Genomic DNA, 20,630 nt, shown 5'->3' with positions numbered 1-20,630 from the left:
TGTCCTCAAAGTCTGAGGAATCCGTGACTAACTTTGAATTAGTAACGCATTGTCACTATGGGCGTTTTTTGTTGAGTTTTTTAACCTGTTGCCATTTTGCCGACGGTTCTTGAACGCAGCGTTAAATCGCTACACGTCAGTTACGGAAGCGCGGTATGCTTTTTGGTTCCAGAGTGATGCATTTGTCCATGAGACGATCTTCGTCCTCTTCTGAGCTCGCGGGAACTGCAGGAAGGCGCCAAAATAGGAAAACACAGTCGGTGTCAGAGAGAGAGAGTCACGGACGGCGAACAACCTCAAATATCCTCCAAATGCGGGTTTATCCACAGATTAATATAATCTGAGGGATATTTTGAATGAGTGTGGACGTGTTGGTGGTCTTCGTCTCGCAGTAGAAGATGGTTTATCAAAACAGTGGACGATATAGAACAGAGCGAGGACAAGGCGGAGGAGACCATGACAACCAGTAAGTGAACGTTTTTGTCTCACACTGTGGACTCTTCATATTAAACAACAACAACAACAACAAGAAATAATAAACCTTCGTGTGTTTGAACCAGGGACGATGGATCCGCCATGTCTGCTCTCAAGCGGCTGGAGCGCAGCCAGTTCACCGACGAGATGGACGCCCGCTTCGGCTTCGACAGGGTGAAGGAGCCGGGGGAGAAAACAGGCTGGCTGATCAACATCCACCCTGTAGGTTTCACTACACACACACACACACTCATATGTCAGGGGCCTTTTTAAGATCTACACTGAGGAGAAGAAGAAGAAGAAGCACTATTATAACACTGTTTATGTGTTTGTTTTTACACGAATAGACAGAGATCCTGGATGAAGACAAGAGGCTGATCAGTGCTGTGGACTTTTATTTCATTCAAGAGGATGGAAGTAGGTTTAAGGTGAGTGACAGCTGGTTTATACATGGACTTTATGATGCAATACTCAAACACACACACACTCTGGGAAATCATGATCATTATTATTTCCATGGAAATAAAAAATATTCTCTACTAGGCAATAATTCCCTTTAAATATCAATATAACAACATCATTATTATATGTATGCATTGTGTAAACACGTGTTTTGCTGCCATTGTTCAATTATGAAAATTGTATAACACTAGTGCAGCATTAGCAGCACTTTAAGCCATATATCTGTCACATTTTTTACCAATATCTCTTTAATTTTGTATCCAAACAATATCAAAGTCAGTACTACAAACACTGGTGTCCGTAGAAAGTCACCTGCAAAGTTTGAAGCCTGTCAAACATACCGTTTGATTAATTGGGACTTTTCCACTATGCTAACATATTCTACATTGTATGTATTCTACCCATAGGTTGCTTTACCTTTCAAGCCATATTTCTACGTAGCCACTAAAAGGGTAAGTCGCTGTCCGTCTGTCAGTTATTTTGTTGTTGTGTCGTATAAAAGTGTTTTCGAAACTTCCCCTCCTGAAAATCGTCCGTGTTTCCAGAACTGTGACAGAGAAGTCATCTCGTACTTGTCCAAGAAGTTCCAGGGAAAAGTGACAAAGCTTGAAATGCTCCAAAAAGAGGACCTCGATCTGGTGAGATTTTTGTTTTTAATCCACTTGATGTGCTTCCTTTCACGGGATTAAAGTGAATTTACTAACCATATTTAATGGGAAAAAAATATGCAAACACTGCTGTATTTGGACAGGAACTCATTCAATATTTCTCTGCTATAAATGTCACGAATGCTTTTAAAATAAAGTCATCTGATCGTGCCTCATATAGGCCTGTGTTTCTGTGTAGTTTGGGCTAAATCCAGATATTCTACTCACTCAGAGTGTTTGTTTTCTAGTTGTTCATTCGATTGACTGAGAAATAATTGCCATTTGTTCTCATAATTTATAATCATTTGATTATTTTTCAAGCAGTAATGGTAAAAAAGAAATCTAATTATTTGTAGTTTGCATCTCAAAGAGAATATTTGCATTTTGGGGGGTAATCACGGTACGATACGCGGTCCACGATACCAATAATATCGCGATACAACGATCCTGTGATAACCGATATATCGCAAGCCAATCGTATAGCGATACATCCCGATATCTGTCTAACTGAAGAAAACAAAATGTCCGTGAAAAGAAGTTAAAAGTGCAGGATTTCTCTATTTATTCACAACATGGAGAACAAAGTCTATGTATTGAACATGGATGGAGCATCTCTTAACGTAGCTTTCTCCACCATTATCCCTTATATTATTCCTATAACTTAATCAATTATGATATATCGCCTAATCTGTATTTTGACCCACCCCTATAATAAACTATCACTGTAATATCAGTCAAATCTGACAATAATCGCACGTCGTTTAGCCCTAATTTACCCTGATTTAGCATCGTTGACGTGTTGTCCTTTGTCTCCACAGCCAAACCATTTAGTGGGTCTGAAGAGAAGCTACATCAAGCTGTCCTTCAACACCGTGGACGACCTCACCAAAGTGAGGCGAGAGATCGCCCCGGCAGTCCGTAAGAACAGAGAGAGGGAACAGTCCAACGACGCCTACACCTCCATGTTGTCCAGGTACGATGGAGCGACCGATCTGCTTTACTCTTCACAGTCACCGACTTCTGCTTCTGTATTGATCTGTGGACGTCTCTGTTTTGGGTCGTTTTCAGCGCGTTAGCGGGCAGCAGCTTAACCTGCGCGGACGACGAGGTGGCGTCAAAGAGTATTTCAGACCAGTTGGACAACATCGTGGACATGAGAGAGTACGACGTGCCGTATCACGTTCGGGTCTCCATCGATCTCAAGATCCACGTGGTAAAAGAGTCTATTACTACAGTATTTAAGATTCTCATTTCTCCAGGTCGTGGTGTCGTTTGTTCTTTGATTTACTGTTTTTATTCTTTTTTTAGGCTCACTGGTACAATGTCCGCTACAGAGGCAGCGCATATCCTCCAGAGATTGTACGCAGAGATGATCTTGTGGAGCGACCGGTATGCAAATATTTTGTACTATCTACTGTAGCTCACATTTAAAGTCTTTATGAAAGGCTTCACTGTATCTGGTACTTTTCCTTTTCTTCCATTAAATATTATGGGGTGTTTTTTTTTGCTCCAGGATCCTGTTGTTTTGGCTTTCGACATCGAGACGACCAAACTCCCGCTGAAATTTCCCGACGCTGAGACGGATCAGATTATGATGATCTCCTACATGATTGACGGACAGGTGAGTTCTTATTAACTTTACACTATTCAAGGGCCTTTCTTTTTTTTTTTTTTCAAATCCACAAACTTTCAAGGACCTTGAATTTTCTTTTCTCAAATCAACAAACTTTCAAGGACCTTGATTTTTTTTTTTTAATCCACAAACTTTCACGGACCTTGAATTTTTTTTTCTCAAATCTACAAACTTTCAAGGACCTTGAATTTCTTTTTTTTTTCAAATCCACAAACTTTCAAGGAACTTGAAAAAAAAAAATCTCAAATCCACAAACTTTCAAGGACCTTGAATGTTTTTTTTTTTTCAAATCCACAAACTTTCAAAGGCCTTGAATATTTTATTATTTATTTTTTTCAAATTTACATACTTTCAAGGATTTCAAGCACTTCAAATCCTTGAAAGTTTGTGAATTTGAAAAAAAGTCAAGGCCCTTGAAAGTTTTTGGAAATAGGCATGGGTCATTGAAAGTGCTTGAATTCTGTGCAAGAAAGAAGTTAATTATATGATTTTCTGTTTTTCTTTTTAAAGGGCTTTCTGATCACAAACCGAGAGATCGTCTCTGAAAACATTGAGGATTTTGAGTACACCCCCAAACCTGAATATGAAGGACCTTTCACTGTTTTCAATGAAGATGACGAGGTTTGTACTTCCTTTTATTGTAATAAATACATGTATTAAAAAACGTTCAGTATGTGTATGTGGTGCAGTGATAACGTTTGGTCAACTTGACTTTTGGCTGCAGGAGGCTCTCATTAAAAGGTGGTTTGATCACGTTCAAGAAACAAAGCCAAACATCTTTGTCACATACAACGGAGACTTCTTTGATTGGTAAGCTGTGTTTTTTCTTTTCATTTTACCTTTAAAGAAATATTAATAATATGTGCTAATATGTGTTTTCACTTTTTAAGGCCTTTCATTGAGACTCGAGCGACCCTGCATGGACTGAACATGCACAGGGAGATTGGGTTCCAAAAGGACAACCAGGGAGAGTTCAAGTCCAGTCAGGCCATTCACATGGACTGTTATAGGTTAGAACTCCTCTAATACTGTCATCATATCACTGTTGTTGTTTCTGTTAACTAGGGCTGCAACTAAGCATTATCTTCATAATCTGTTAATCTGTTAGGTCCATAAAATGTCAGAAAGTGTTGATCGGAATATGATCTATTTATTTGTTCTATGGAGCAAGAAACCAGAAAATATTCACATTTAACAAGCTGAAAAATCAGAAAAAACTTTTTGTAATTCTTGAACCGTTTTGTAAGTATTTGCATACAGGAAGTTAATTGTTTTTAGTGCTGGGAACGTTAACGAGTGACTGGAAAGAGACGCGTGTGACGTCTCGATTGGGATACGCTGGTTATTTGTAGCGCTGCTCTTTTCGTTAACCAGTTAGCTAACAAACCGCTCCAGTTCGAATGTAGGCGCACTAAGGGAGCTAACGGAGCCAACTGGTAAACGGTGCCTAGACTCCGGTGCTGCGGCACATACACATGACATCACATGCGTTAACATGCGTTAACATTGACACCGCTAACGCCGTTAACCGTGCTGAAGGAGCTAATGCAGCTAACGGAGCTAACCGGTAAATAGTGCCTGGACTCTAGTGGCACGTAAACATGACGTCGCATGCATTAGCGTGCGTTAACATTGACACCGTTAACTGCATTAAAGGAGCGCTAGAGGAGCTAACGGAGCCAATTGGTAAACGTGCCTGGACTCCGGTGCCGCGTGGCACGTGAACATGACGTGACGTCACGTGTGTTAACATTGACACCGCTAACGCTGTTAACGCGTTAACATGCCCAGCACTAATTGTTTTATATCGAGACAGCAACGGAGGCAACAAACAACCAAAGTTACACACCGCAGCTTTACTTACGTCCCTGTTTCTCTGTGTCTCAGGTGGGTAAAGAGAGACAGTTACCTGCCGGTGGGAAGTCATAACCTGAAGGCGGCAGCAAAGGCTAAACTGGGCTATGATCCAGTGGAGCTGGACCCAGAGGAGATGTGCCGCATGGCTACAGAGGAGTCACAGGTACAGAAGTGGACTGTAGTTTTTGAAGTGAATTGTCTTTGCTGTCACGGTCGCACTTTTTCCATTTCCAAATGTCTCTTTCAGACGTTAGCAACCTACTCTGTGTCCGATGCTGTGGCCACGTATTACCTGTACATGAAATACGTCCATCCCTTCATCTTCGCTTTGTGTACGATCATCCCCATGGAGCCTGATGAGGTTTGTCTGTCGTGTGTTTTGTAAAAAAAACGTATTTGCTGCAGAATAAAAAAAAGATTATTGATATATGATGTCTGTGTGTGTGTGACCAGGTGCTACGTAAAGGTTCCGGGACTCTGTGCGAGGCCTTGCTCATGGTGCAGGCCTTCCACGCCAACATCGTCTTCCCCAACAAGCAAGAGCAGGTCTTCAACAAAATGACCGACAACGGCCACGTCTTGGACTCGGAGACGTACGTCGGCGGCCACGTGGAGGCGCTGGAGTCTGGAGTGTTCCGCAGTGACATCCCCTGCCGTTTCAAAATGGTCAGTCGGTCGTTTGTTGCAGATTCGTTGCTGTTCCACAATTATTATTATTTTTTAATTTGCTCTGGTCTGTTTACAGAACCCGGCGGCCTTTGACCTCCTGCTGCAAAGAGTCGAGAGAACGATTCGTCACGCTATCGAGGAGGAGGAGAAAATCCCTCTGGAGCAAGTCACAAACTTTAATGAGGCATGTTTTATCGTTGTTATTCTTCTTTCTTTTGTTGCATTGTTCCATTTAAGTTGTGTTATTGTGCCAACTATAGTCTGTTTACACCTCCATGTTGGCAGGAAAAGCAGTGACGGTTTCAATCCGTCAGAGTTTACTGGACACTTTAAACCCACTAAGATCAAGTGATATAAACTGTACTTAAAAGTACAATAAAAGCATATTTTTAGATAACGGCGGCATGACTTCCTGCCAGAATGGCGTTGTTTTGACCGCCACCGGAGCTCTATTTTCTGCTTCCCCGGCTTGACGTTCTACAACGTATAATTATTTTTGTATTTTCTCAGGTTTGTGACGAGATAAAGAAGAAGCTGACTTCCCTGAAGGAGGTGCCGAACAGGATTGAATGCCCTCTCATCTACCATCTGGACGTCGGGGCGATGTACCCCAACATCATTCTCACCAACCGCCTTCAGGTAAAAAAAAAAAAAAAGAAAAAAGAAGGAAAAGCGTGAGCATAAATGATAGAAAATCATGAAACATGATTGTTTTTTTTGTTTCTTTACAGCCGTCTGCGATGGTCGATGAGGCCACCTGTGCTGCCTGTGACTTTAACAAGCCTGGAGCCACCTGTCAGAGGAAGATGGCCTGGCAATGGAGAGGAGAAATCAGTCAGTACATGTGTTTTTCTTTGGGTTAAAGTAAACAGAATTGGATAAAATATTCAAAAGCTGTAACTGGTTACAAAAAATGTGATTAAGTGAGGCGCTGTCGTCTGTGTACAGTGCCGGCCAGTCGCAGCGAGTTTCACCGCATCCAACAGCAACTGGAGTCCGAGAAGTTCCCGCCAATGTTTCCCAACGGTCCGCCGCGAGCCTTCCACAATCTCAACAGAGAGGATCAAGCCAAGCATGAGAAGAAGCGTTTGGCAGGTAAATGTCTTTGGAAAGTCTATCAGTCCATTTTGTTTTCAAAGGTACCTGCAATTTAATCAGCCTTATTTTGAATGTTTTTGGGAAAGCTAATTTTTTAGCAAGCACATTGGTAAAGTTAGGCAGATATCACAATTACCAAAAAAATTACTTGGGAAATTATGCTATTAGGCAAACGATGTGATCAATGATTCACAACGCTTCTGGCACACGCTAACGTAAACATTGATGTTAGCTGATTTAATGTAGCTTACTAGGGCTCCAGCTATCAACCAATTATTTTTCCATTAATAGAAGACGCAAAAACGCAAACTTATAATATATATATATATATATATATATATTTATTTATTTTTTAAATTGCTTCTTTATTTTTTTTCATCCGTTTACTCAATTTATCGGGGAATAATCGGTAGAATACCCGATTACAAAAAAATTTGATAGCTGCAGCCCTAGTAAGCTACATTACATCAGCTAACATCAATGTTTACGTTAGCACGTGCTAGCGGAAGCGTTAGCAACTGGATGTTTCGGCTTAAATGCTGAATCATTGAGGATGTGCTGTTGTGGTTACGCGTTGTAGTTTACAGTGGTTACAATGCACTTTTACGGACTGTTTCACTCTCCGTCTCTGCCATCACGCCAGCTGAAATCCGGCTGTGCGACTGCTAAAACGGTCCGTGTGGAACAATAATCCCTGTGCTGAACAGGCCGTGCGAGATAGGAATTAAACAAATACTCGAGGCAGAGTTTTTGACTCAACTTTTTGCCTGATTCATGTATATTCCACGTCTCAGACTACTGTAAGAGAGCCTACAAGAAGGTCCACGTCACCAAGCTGGAGGAGCGAGTCACCACCATCTGTCAGAGAGAAAACTCCTTCTACGTCGACACTGTGAGAGCTTTCAGAGATCGGCGTTACGAATTCAAAGGACTGCACAAGGTACATTTTTCTATATTAAAGACAATGATCAGTCATCTGTAAATGTACAACACATTTACAGACAGTTTCTCTAAATGACCTCCCTGATTCTTTTACCTTTTAGGTGTGGAAAAAGAAGCTGTCGTCGGCTCAGGACAGCAGCGACGCCGCTGAGGCCAAACGCTGCAAGAACATGGAGATCCTGTACGACTCTCTGCAGCTGGCTCACAAGTGTATTCTCAACTCTTTCTATGGCTACGTCATGAGGAAAGGGTAAGAGCGACAAAGACTGGGCATTCTTTTTCTGACTAATGTTGTAATATCAGCTCATTTTAATGGCACTCCCTGCTGTTTCCATTAGGGCGCGCTGGTACTCCATGGAGATGGCTGGCATCGTGTGCTTCACTGGGGCCAACATCATCACACAAGCCAGAGAGCTTATCGAACAAATAGGGTGAGTGTTATGTTTTATGTAGATAAGGGAATTTGGTCAAATTTAAAATTATCTTTAGTTTCTAATTCATAATAACGGCACAAAACGACATACCAGTGTGTTTTTCATTGGGAATCAAACAAATACATTTAATTCACGTCATTATTTAATTCATTATTTATGTGATTTAAAAACGATATACAGTGTTAAAGTATGGAGAATGGAAAGTGCCAAAATTAAATAAATACATTTAATTAATTAATGACACATTTATTTATTTAATTCATTCATTTTGGCACTTTCTGTCCTCCATATTAAAGTTGGCCCTTAATTAATCACTTAATTAACAGCCCTAATGTATTTTATTTTGAAGCCTTTTGTGACAAGTATTTTAAAAATGTGCCGCCTCTAAATCCAAATCAATTCCTCAGGAGACCTCTTGAGCTGGACACTGACGGTATCTGGTGCGTCCTACCCAACACCTTCCCCGAGAACTTTGTGGTGAAGACGAGCAACGAGAAAAAGCCCAAGGTGACCATCTCGTACCCGGGGGCCATGTTGAACATCATGGTGAAGGAAGGTTTCACCAACGACCAGTACCACGAGCTGGTCGACCCCGCGTCCCTCGCGTACGTCACCAGGGCGGAGAACAGCATCTTCTTCGAGGTGGACGGGCCGTACCTGGCTATGATCCTGCCCGCCTCTAAAGAGGAAGGAAAGAAGCTGAAGAAAAGGTAAGTTCTGTTTTGTTGTTCATGAATTGTTTGCGTTTAAATCGTATTTAGACGGTCATATTGATGATGTCTCCTCTTTGCTTTAGGTACGCTGTGTTTAACGAGGACGGCTCTCTTGCTGAGCTGAAGGGATTCGAGGTGAAGAGAAGAGGAGAGCTCCAGCTCATTAAGATTTTTCAGTCGTCGGTGTTTGAGGCTTTCCTCAAAGGCACCACTCTGGACGAGGTCTACGCGTCTGTGGCCAAAGTGGCCGACTACTGGCTGGACGTCTTGTACAGCAAGGTAAAATATAAGCCTCAAAGCAGTCTATATCAGTAAAGTTTATATTATAGTTTATTATATGATGCATTAAAATGATATCAATATATACTGAACCTTTTTATATATCGATATTGAAGAAAATGACATTATCCCGCCCCAATCACCTATAATTAAGTTACGCAGGTTTGGTGTATTTTGATTGAATTGTATTTCCTGTATGTGTGTGTGTGTATATATATGTATGTATATATCCTATGTGTATGTATGTATGTTTATATATATATATTTGTGTATATATGTATATGTGGGTGTATATTATATATATATATATGTGTATGTATGTATGTGTGTGTGTGTATGTATATATATTTAAAGCATTATTTATGTATATGTATATATATATATATACATATACATAAATAATGCTTTAAATCTTTTATTCTTTTCCCCCCAGGCTGCCAACATGCCAGACGCAGAGCTGTTTGAGCTGATTTCAGAGAATCGCTCCATGTCCAAAAAGCTGGAGGACTACGGCGAGCTGAAGTCCACGTCCATCAGCACGGCGAAGAGACTCGCCGAGTTCCTGGGAGACCAGATGGTGAAAGACGCCGGCCTGAGCTGCCGCTACGTCATCTCCCGAAAGCCGGAGGGTTCCCCCGTCACAGAAAGGTGTGGTGACGGCTATCAAATTATATTTCTAAATTATTCATGAAACCTCAGCCCTCAAAGACAGCAGTGTGGTCCAGTTCAAAGTGAGGACGTGTACAGTTATAGTGAGGCTTTTGGGTTATCATGTACAAAATGCATGTATAAGTAAAAAAAAAAAAAAACACTACTCTTAATGAAAGTCTGTTCTTTCCAGATATAGCATGGACAAATTTAAAGGCAGTAAATGTTATATACACAAAAAGGAATGGAAATGTATTGCTAGTGTTGGGTAAAAAGCCTTTGTGTTCAACAAACTCTACAGTCTGATGTTGATGGTTCAAGCTGCACTCAAAAGATTCTGCTGGAATGAAATGACAATGAAATCACACAAGTTGTGTAGCAAAGTGCCCTCTTCGTGATACATTTTGTGGTTTTGGGGCCAGACCAAATAAAATTCCTAATGTTTGTGTGTCGAACGAGCACTTTATGACATTAGCAGCGGATGAAAGCCTTCAGTTTCACATTTGATAGATTTCTGGTTTCTTTCCATTAGAGCCATTCCTCTGGCCATCTTCCAGGCAGAGCCCAGCGTCAAGAAACATTTCCTTCGTAAGTGGCTGAAGATGCCCAGCATGCATGACTTGGACATTCGCGCTGTGAGTCTTTTTTTTTAAAAAGTTTCATATACACTCACATACACATATCTTTGGTTTTCTGTGTGAATAAGCTTGTTCTCTCTCTGTCTCCAGATCCTTGATTGGAATTATTACATAGAGAGGTTGGGTAGCGCCATTCAGAAAATCATAACCATCCCTGCAGCGCTGCAACAGGTAACACAAACAAAAGCATGCCTTTTGATTTCACTCACTCACTATAAATTTTTTTCCATATAAATCATTATTTTGTCATTAGGTGAAGAACCCAGTCCCCAGAGTGAGGCATCCTGACTGGCTCCATAAGAAACTACTGGAGAAAAATGACATTTACAAGCAAAAGAAAATCAGCGAATTGTTCAGCAGCGAAGGCAAGAGACAGGTAAAGTTCACCTCACATCAAACCTTTGATTATTTTCTCCATTAATCAAGTTATCGTTTGGTCCATAAAATGTCAGGAAATGTAAACGATGATGTTCTCAAATGTCTTGTTTTTGTCCACAAACCAAAATGATTCGGTTTAATTGATTCAATCAATATTCATCAATAATTCCCAGATATATTATTTATTTCACATGAACATGGTGGTAGAAAATTTAGGTGCGGATTAATAATTGGTCCGCTTCACAACAAAGTGCGTAATTATCCGTCAACATTGAGTGCAAATACTATATATATTACCTATACCTATACTAGAAAAATAAGTAAAAGTTTTAAGAAGAATTCACTTGCAAAATTTTTCATTGGCATTTCTCGGTGTTTTCAGTTAAACTCCTCCGGCTCGCTTTACTCGCGCAATGTTGTTGTTTGCCTCTTTTCTTCCTTGGCCTAAAACAACTGAAAAACACAACTTCAGAGTCCTATTCCTTTTCCTAAATCATTTCTTTGATCGTAGGTGGCTCGTCAGCCTCTTGAAGCCGGCCAGGCTGCCGACATAGAGGACTTTGGGATGCCGGCCAGACCTCTGCAGCCAGCAGTTCTCATCAGCACCAAGCGGAAGCGAGCGTCTCAAGGCGATGAGAGCCAAGTGGAGTCTCAGGATCTGGAACTCACTCAGTCCTGGAGGGAGATCCTGGGGCCACCTCCACCTATGGGAAAGACACAGGTAGGAACGTGGAGAGAGACGAAAGACTTGCCTCATTATTGTGTCAGAGATTATTTAAGCATCTATCTCTGAATGTATCTGAAATTATTTTAACGACTGTGTGTGTGTGTGTGTGTGCAGGAGGAGATTCAAGTGTGGCTGCGCTACCATAAGAAGAAGTGGGAGCTGCAGATCCGGCAGAGGAAGGAGAGAAGGAAGAAGAGGAGGCTTTTGGACGGAGAAGCCCAGTCTGTAGGCGGAGGCGTGATCAGAGACGGACCCACCACCGGCCTCGGAAGCTTCCTGCGTAGGACGGCGCGTAGCATCCTGGACATGCCGTGGCAAATTGTGCAGGTGAAGTAACGACCCTCGTCAACACAACGACACACAAAAAAAAGCTTCACAGTACAACAATAATACAGTTGTAAACAAGGCGATCAGAGATGGCAGACTTCACCCCATTCCCGCAACAAGCCTCTGGCGGCCTCTGTTGGTCATATTGGCAAGTGCAAGTGTGGAAGCACAAACGAACAAGAGCCACCAAAAACAATACTTAGTAAGTAACGTATAATATATTGCGGAGTAAAATGTACAGTGTAATCTGGGACTACCACAAAAATACATGGTAGATTATCTATGTGATTACAAGTGTGGTCAAATTTAATCCATCTCTTAAGTTTGGTATTAAAAGTTGGGGAGCTGGTGTTTATTCCAGAGACCCTCACGACCCAACTCACTCAGGTGTATGCCCATGTAATATCTAAAAAATGTGAATGCCAATAACGATACCAGCACTATGTTGTATTTTCATGATAATAACATAAGATGCTTTTATCCACCTCACAGATCGCAGAGACGAGTCACCCTGGTTTGTACAAACTGTGGGCTGTGATCGGAAACGACCTCCACTGCATGAAGCTCAACATCCCGCGCGTCTTCTACGTCAACCAGAAAGTCCCAAAACAAGAGGAGGGAGCCACGTACAAAAAGGCATGAAGGAAATATATTTGAAATTATCGTTGTCTTTAATGTTTTTTGGTTTTTTTTAGCCGTGCAAATTTTGACATTAAGTCATTTTTGCTTTCAGGTGAACCGCCTGCTGCCTCGCTCCAATGTGGTGTACTACCTCTACAAGTACTGTGTACCAGAGGACATGTACCAGGAGCACATCAACGAGATCAACGCTGACCTCTCTGCTCCAGACATCGAAGGAGTCTATGAAACACAGGTATCATATAGTGTGTATATAGACCACCAGTGTTTTTAATGGCAATGAAAATTAATAGAATGTGATCAAATAACAAAAAACTTTCCTGTCGTCTCTGTGCATCAGGTTCCCTTGCTGTTCCGTGCTCTGGTGCAGCTTGGATGTGTGTGTATGGTCAACAAACATGTTGTGAGGGATCTGGGCGGCAGGGAGGCCGACACCTTTGACCTGGAACATCTGGAGATGAGATCTCTGGCCCAGTTTAGCTACCTAGAACCTGGTAAGACTCGTCTAACATAGTGTTTCTTTGAAAAGTGATATCTAAATGACACTTGTTTTACAAAATCCTCGTTTTATATTTGCTTTCTTCATAGGGAGCGTTCGCCACATGTACTTGTATCATCACAGCCAGGGTCACAAGGCTCTGTTTGGCCTCTTCATCCCCTCTCAGCGCAAAGCGAGCATCTTTGTCCTGGACACAGTAAGAAGAATAATACTCTGTCTGTGTTTGAGCTGTTGTTTTGTTCCACCGCTCTCTTTTTTTTAACTTTATTTTGCCTTCATTTAGGTCAGAAGCAACCAGATGCCCAACCTGAGTAACCTCTACACGGCTGAACGCACCGCCCTCCTGGAGAAGACGACGGAGGAGCTTCTGCCGCCGGAGAAACACAACTTTGAAGTGCGAGCTGAAAATGACGCAAAGGCTATCTATCGTGCACTACAGCGAGTTCTGCTGAGTTACAAGGTTCAGTTTAATACTTTTTTCCACCTGTTATCTATCAGGAAGTAGTCATTGTATTCTTGGGTTGAACTTTAACTTTTGCCTGTTTTACAGGACGAGCGTCGCGGTCCCACGCTCATCGCCGTGCAGTCGAACTGGGAGCTGCGTCGATTAGCGGCGGGGATGCCCGTGCTCGAGGAGTTTCCAGTCGTCCCGGTACACGTGGCCGACGAGATCAGTTACAACGTGCTCGACTGGCAGCGGCTCGGCGCCCGGCGCATGATCCGCCACTACCTCAACCTGGACAGCTGCCTGTCACAGGCCTTCGACATGGCCAGGTACCGATTACTACTCCTATACTACTACGTTGTTGTAAGCTGTTTATGCTTATCACCAGTTCCACATGACTCTCAGTAGAGCTGTGTTTAGATCTCCGGGTGCAGTGCCAAGTTCTGTGGGATAAGTGATGCAAAAGGTAGCGGTAAATGAAGGACACACTTGTCTTTCGCCGCTCTTGCTGCTCTACTCCCTCTCTTACTCGCACATCGTTGCGAGTGAGACACGGTGCCGTGAAGTTGAGGCAGATGACCGAGATTCAGGAAGTTATTCAGAGCAAACCGAGGTTCGGATAGAATGAGTTTTTATCTAGAACCCCTTACACCCCTAATCACAACTGATGGAGGCAAGGTAGAAGCACAATGACACTAGTGATGCTAGAAAGGCTAAGCCTAGCTGCCACGTCTGAAATGTGAAAATGTATAACACTTACGTCTCATTTTTTTAGGTATTACCACTTACCTGTTGGAAACCTGCCTCAGGACGTGTCCATCTTTGGCTCAGACTTGTTCCTGGCGAGACATCTGCGGAAACACAACCACCTGTTGTGGCTCTCGCCCACGGCCAGACCTGACCTCGGGGGGAAGGAAGCGGATGACAGTCGCCTGGTCATGGAAAGCGATGACCGGGGCTCTGTGGAGATTAACGCTCATGGATGCTACTCCACTGGTACATTTAGATCATGAATATACACGGAAAAAGATGGTGCCTTGTTGTCTCTGACACTGTCAACTATCACGCTCCTCGCAGTGTGCGTGGAGCTGGACCTGCAGAGCCTGGCCGTGAACACCATTCTGCAGTCGCACCACGTCAACGACATGGAGGGCGGAGCCAGCGTGGGCGTCAGCTTCGACGTGATCCAGCAGGCCTCGCTGGAGGACATGATGACGGGAAACCAGGGAGCGAGCGCCGTGGCTAGCTACGACGAGACGGCGCTTTGCTCCAACACATTCAGGTGTGTAAGCGACAGTTAAACCCACATGTTGTTCAGTAAATGTTCATATTTTGTTTAACGTTTTGACCGTTTTCCTCTGCTGTGTGTGTGAGCAGAATCCTGAAGAGCATGGTGGTGGGATGGGTCAGGGAGATCACGCAGTACCACAACGTGTACGCAGACAACCAGGTGATGCACTTCTACCGCTGGCTGCGCTCCCCGAGCTCTCTGCTTTATGACCCGGCGCTGCACCGCACCCTGCTCAACATGATGAAGAAGGTGTTTCTACAGTGAGTGCCACATCATACGTGTTTTTCATTACAGTTTTCTTTTGCAAAATAAAACCAGTATTTATTGTAGAAGTACTTGCAGCTGCTTCAATTGAAGGGTTTTATGTGCATAAGCTGTCATTTTGTTTTGATATCGACACATCTGATGCCTATCGATAGTTTGCGTTTTATCATTGTTCTTGCAGTTATTGATCCTGCTCACCATCTCTTGGATTTGCTCTGTTGCTCCAGTAATCATGTTCCTCCCATTAATCATCGTCTCACTTTGCTCTCAGGCTCGTGGCAGAGTTCAAACGTCTCGGTTCAACCGTGGTGTACGGAAACTTCAACAGGATCATCCTGTGCACTAAGAAACGGAGGATCGACGACGCGATCGGATACGTGGAGTACATCACTAACAGGTTAGACATTTACCCGCTGCAGTCGTTAAAAGGCAGGTAGTGCAGCCCAGGAAAGGAATAGGTAACCGGAAGGTTGCTGGTTTAATCCTGGGGCAGACCTAGGGCTGGGGCACCCAAACCCCCATTGCTCCCTGGGTGTTGACTAATTCTAAATCTAAAAATTCTACCACTCTGGAAATAAAATCCACTGATTATATATATATATATATATATATATAATCTAAATGTATCCATGCATTAAATGATAACTATTAATACATTTATTTTATAGAGAGCTTGAAAACTAGAGCAGCCATTCCCAGGGCCCACAATGGATACTTGCACATAAAATGCTGCTATACTCTGTCAGATAAAATAAAAATAACACATCATTTAAACATCCTGGCTTTGTTTGATTCCATATAACAGGAATTTAAGGAACTTAATTACAAAACTGTAAATTAAAAACATATTTATTTATATTCAATGACCTCTCGTGGCCCACCTGCAGTACACTTAGAGCCCACTAGGGGGCTGTGGCCCACACTTTGGCTAAGGCTGGACACTAGAAAGCTTTCGCATGGCACGAACCTCTTAAGGCTGCTCATATTCCTGCAGTGTCAATACACTCAAGGTTAACTGACCCAAACGATTGGTGTAGTGTGTTTAAAGTACCTGCTTTTAATTTTTAGTATTAAACACACTGCCTGAGAAGTAACCGCTGAGCCAAAGGAGAGGTTATATTTCATTGCGTATATATTTCAAGTGCACACAAGACCTGACAGGTCTCTTCCCACTCTGTTTCCCTTTTTCAAGCATCCACTCCAGAGAAATCTTCCACTCGTTGTCTCTGTCCTTCTCCCGATGCTGGGAGTTCCTGCTGTGGATGGACCCGGCCAACCATGGCGGCGTGAAGGGAAAACTGCCCTCCAACGTCTTGTATGGCGAGGTAATCTCTGCCCAACTGTTTATCTACTCTTTATAGTAGTTTACCATGCTGAATATGGAGCTTAATCCCCTTTTATTTCCTTTTTAGGAAAGTGCCAAACAGAAGAAAAACAGCAGAGGAGCGGAAGGCGGGGAGGACGGCAGCGAGGATGAGGAGGAAGATGAAGCAGAAGCCGAGGAAGAAGAAGAGGAGACGGACGAGGTGGAGGAGCAGATTGAGAGCAACTGGAACATCATGCAGTATCTGCCCCAAACGGCTTCCTGTCAAAAATACTTCCTCATGATTGTGTCAGGTATAAAGATACTCTTCACGTACATAAAATTAGTGCTGGGCACGTTTACGGCATCAACATTAACACATGGCGCGTTTCCATGACGACTGACCGGAAAAAAGACGCACATGATGTCATGTTTACGTGCCGCAGCACCGGAGTCCAGGCACCGTTTACCAGTTAGCAGCGTTAGCTCATTTAGCGCGCCTACAGTCGAACTGGAGCGGCCTGTTTCTTTTCACCGGAATCCAGGCACCATTTAGCAGTTAGCTCCACTAGCTGCATTAGCTCCTTTAGCGCTGTTAGCACACCTATAGTCAAACTGGAGCGGCCTGTTTCTTTTCACCGGAAATCCAGGCACCGTTTACCAATTAGCTGCGTTAGCTACGTTAGCTACTTTAGTGGGGACCGTACCTATGTTCCCCGGGTCCTATGTACCTCGGGTCCTATGTTCCCCGCTTTGTATGTGACCGGGGAACATAGGACCCTTTCTCTAACCCTAATCCTAACCCTACCCTTTTTCAAAAAAAGGGTCCTATGTTCCCCTGTCACATAGAAAGTGGACCTTTTTTGGGAAAAACGGGGAACATAGGACCCGGGGAACATAGGTACGACCCCCTTTAGTGCACCTACAGTCGAATTGAAGCGGTCTCTTGATTAAACGAAAAAAACAGTACTACATATAACCAGCGTGCCTGTGTAGTGCGTATGTGTGCCTCTGTTTTTAAAGTTTAGCTTTACTTTAGACTCATTTTAGCATGAGTTATGAGTTTAAAAAGTGTCTCTAAAGTAACGCTAAACTTTAAAAACATACACACCCACATAAGCAGTACACGGGTACGCTGGTTATTTGTAGCACTGGTCTTTTCGTTTAATAAACAGAAACCGCTCCAGTTCGACTGCAGGCACGCTAAAGGAGCTAACGGAGCTTACTGGTAAACGGTGCCTGGACTTCCGTGCCGCGGCACGTAAACATGACGTCACACGCGTCTTTTTCCAGTCAGTCGTCATGGAAACGTGCGTTAACCGCCGTTAGCGCGTTAGCATGCCCAGCGCGAAAATTAAATAAATAAATATTATTTGCCTTTTTCTCTGCGCTAACACCACACACACACAGCCTACATTGCCGCAGTCTACCACAGCATGAGACAGGAGCTGAGGCGCAACACTCCTGGAGCGACGCCAGTCAAGAGGCGAGGAGGCAGCCAGCCTTCCCAGCAGGCAGTGGGAGACCTGAGTGCTCTTCCTGGTAAGACGCCGCTTCAGTTACTAAACACTCGGCTTAGGGGACTTCGCATTACACTTAACAGAGTTGCCACAGACTTGTGTCCATTACAGCGAAAACTCTTAATGGGGCGAGCTTTTAATCATATTAAAGCGGATTACACAACCGTAATGTGATGTTTCTTCTTTTTTTTTTCGCTGCAGGAATGATCTCCTTCTCCCAGGAGTATGTGTCCAGCGAGCTGACGCACAACCTCTTCACCATCACGCAAAAGATCCAGAAGAAGGTGACGGGCACCAGAGGCGTGAGCCAGCCCTCGGAGATGTTCCCCGTGCTGCCTGGATCCCACCTGCTGCTCAAGAACCCCGCACTGGAGTTTATTAAATATGTCTGCCAGGTATTCCAATCCAATCCAAATGTATTTATAAAGCACATTTCAAAACAACGTGCTCCATTTAATCAGTGGTCCTCAACCCTGGTCCTGAGGATCCACTGCCCTGGTCCTGAGGATCCACTGCCCTGGTCCTGAGGATCCACTGCCCTGGTCCTGAGGATCCACTGCCCTGTTCCAACAGCCTCACACTGACCCAATAACCCCAACCCTTTGAATCAGGGTTGTTGGAGCAAGGAAACACTGCTTTAAAATGACATTAAGTTGAATTTTGTTGTGCGATTTTTACAACTTTTTCCCTCCCGCCAGGTTTTCTCACTGGACGCCAACATCGTGAACCAGGTGAACAAGCTGAAGCGAGACCTGCTGCGCCTCGTCGACGTCGGCGAGTTCTCCGAGGACGCTCAGTTCCACGACCCGTGCAACTCTTACGTCCTGCCCGAGGTCATCTGCCACCAGTGCAACTTCTGTCGCGACCTTGACCTCTGCAAGGACCCGTCTGTTGCGCAGGTGAAGTGGAAGCATTTTCACGTACTTTTCTTTCTTCAAAGTTAGGAATCTGATGGAACTGAACCCTGTTTTTTCTTTTTCTTTTTTTTCTCTTTTCAGGATGGCTCCGTCTTGCCTCAGTGGTTTTGCACCAACTGTCAGGCTCAGTATGAGACTGAGTCGATTGAGATGGCTCTGGTGGAAGCGCTGCAGAAGAAGCTGATGAGCTACTCACTACAGGACCTGGTCAGTTAAGAATATTCCTTTTTATACTAATTTTCTGTTGTACACACACATAAACTGTCTGCAAATACATGATCTTCAAAGGAGATATGAGCACAATGTAGTGATCACATTTATAGTGTCTTTTGCTTCTCTGTTAAAAAAAGTAGGCTAAACTGGACTGGATTACCATCATCCCGATTAGTTTTAGTTAAAGTCTTAGTTTCTACACTAGGTTTAGGCGACAGAAATCGAATGGGTTTGTTTGTATTATTTAAATGTTGCTCTATCGTCCTATCTAGTAATATGTTGCACAACAACAACAACAGCTGAGCTGATAAAATAGCTAATAGTTAATTGTGTTTTTTTTCCTTTGAGTTTGGTTCTGTGTGGTTTAAAAAAGGGATTCCCTTTCTTAATAACGCCGTAATTTTCTGCTGCTTTCCTCGTGTGTCCTCCTCCATGTCGATATCCGGGTAGATAACCTGACTTCAGGTCAGATAATCCCAGGTGATCCCAAACTTTTGAACGACAGTGTAATACAGATTATTGTTGAATCGGAAGCAAATGGACTTACTGATTTCTTCTTGGATGAAAAGTGACGCGTCTTCAAGAAATCTTAAAGTCCAGTCGATTCAATGGCTTTTGAAGATGTTTCTCCTCAAACTCTAACAAAAACTTCTTTTGTATTTGTGTTTGTGTGTGATTTTCAGGTGTGTAACAAGTGTAAAGGCGTTAAAGAAGCAAACATGCCCCTCTACTGCAAATGCGCCGGAGACTTTGACCTCTCTTTCTCAGCCAAGGTTTCAACGCTCGCGTACATTTTTATTTATTCTATAAACGTGTTAACAAACATGTTTTTTTTAACAGTTTTTCTTCTTCTTCTTCTTCTTCTTCTTCTTCCTAAATCGACAGAACTTCTCAGAGCAGATCGCAGTGTTTCGGAACATCGCGTCCCACTACAGCATGAGCTTCCTGGAGGAGACCATCGACTGGCTGCTCGAGATGAGTCCGAACGTCGGCCAGAGCGCTCGCGCCGTGTGACGTCTGGAAAAACTCTTTATGCTGAGACACTTTCCCCACTTGACGCACTTGTTGTTTCATTGTAGAGAAATAATATGAAATGTAAATATGTGTTACTTCCATTTAAAAAAAAAAGTGCAGCTTTTTTTTTTACTGTTGATAATAAATAATGCTCTTGTTAGCTTCGAGTATCGCATGTCATTACCACTCAGCTGTTTGTCCCAGTGCTGCAGCTCTTGCCTTAATGGAAAAAGCATAAATATTGTAATTGCAACCATCTCTGAGGAGCCTCATTAATCAGGAGGCACTAATTGTCCTGAGCTTCCTTTGTCACGGGGGCTGCTCATGTGTCAGTCTGTGGCCTCCACTTCACCTCCGGCTAATTTGTACATTACTTTGCAGTGAAAAACACAAGATTATATTTCAAATGTCTCCTTTTAGCACTTAAAAAAAAAATGTCCCTCTATTTTTAGGTGAATTGTTTTTTTATTAGCCCGGAATGAGCTTTTATATCATTTTAACAATAGCCCACATTGTTTTTTCAATGCAGACTAAACACACAAACAAAAGGGAAGGTTGATTTTAGACGGATTCAGCTGTAATATGAAACTTCACTAATA

At 43.1% G+C, this 20,630-nt stretch overlaps 1 protein-coding gene across 1 annotated transcript; it reads left to right on the top strand.

The window, feature by feature from the left end:
• Positions 1-398: 398 nt before the first annotated feature.
• Positions 399-20,031, top strand: pole (polymerase (DNA directed), epsilon; the record flags this gene model as incomplete). The annotated part of the gene is made up of 48 exons (XM_083905125.1): positions 399-466; positions 561-696; positions 822-902; positions 1,344-1,388; positions 1,482-1,574; positions 2,402-2,556; positions 2,652-2,796; positions 2,892-2,972; positions 3,097-3,204; positions 3,727-3,837; positions 3,941-4,026; positions 4,107-4,226; positions 5,104-5,236; positions 5,321-5,434; positions 5,527-5,739; positions 5,819-5,926; positions 6,253-6,381; positions 6,474-6,576; positions 6,691-6,837; positions 7,635-7,780; positions 7,884-8,032; positions 8,121-8,213; positions 8,624-8,926; positions 9,013-9,208; positions 9,642-9,856; positions 10,389-10,491; positions 10,585-10,665; positions 10,748-10,870; positions 11,384-11,593; positions 11,714-11,926; positions 12,419-12,562; positions 12,660-12,800; positions 12,906-13,059; positions 13,154-13,260; positions 13,348-13,524; positions 13,615-13,838; positions 14,285-14,505; positions 14,587-14,791; positions 14,887-15,060; positions 15,336-15,461; positions 16,257-16,389; positions 16,477-16,681; positions 17,778-17,909; positions 18,089-18,282; positions 18,586-18,786; positions 18,886-19,011; positions 19,701-19,790; positions 19,903-20,031. 48 exons carry the CDS (start codon positions 399-401, stop codon positions 20,029-20,031), a joined length of 6,891 nt encoding a protein of 2,296 aa, XP_083761251.1.
• Positions 20,032-20,630: the final 599 nt, after the last annotated feature.

The sequence above is a fragment of the Microchirus variegatus genome (genome assembly GCF_963457635.1).
Source record: "Microchirus variegatus genome assembly, chromosome: 18".
NCBI classification, from domain to species: Eukaryota; Metazoa; Chordata; class Actinopteri; order Pleuronectiformes; family Soleidae; genus Microchirus; species Microchirus variegatus.
This window is presented reverse-complemented; position numbering and strand designations above follow the sequence as displayed.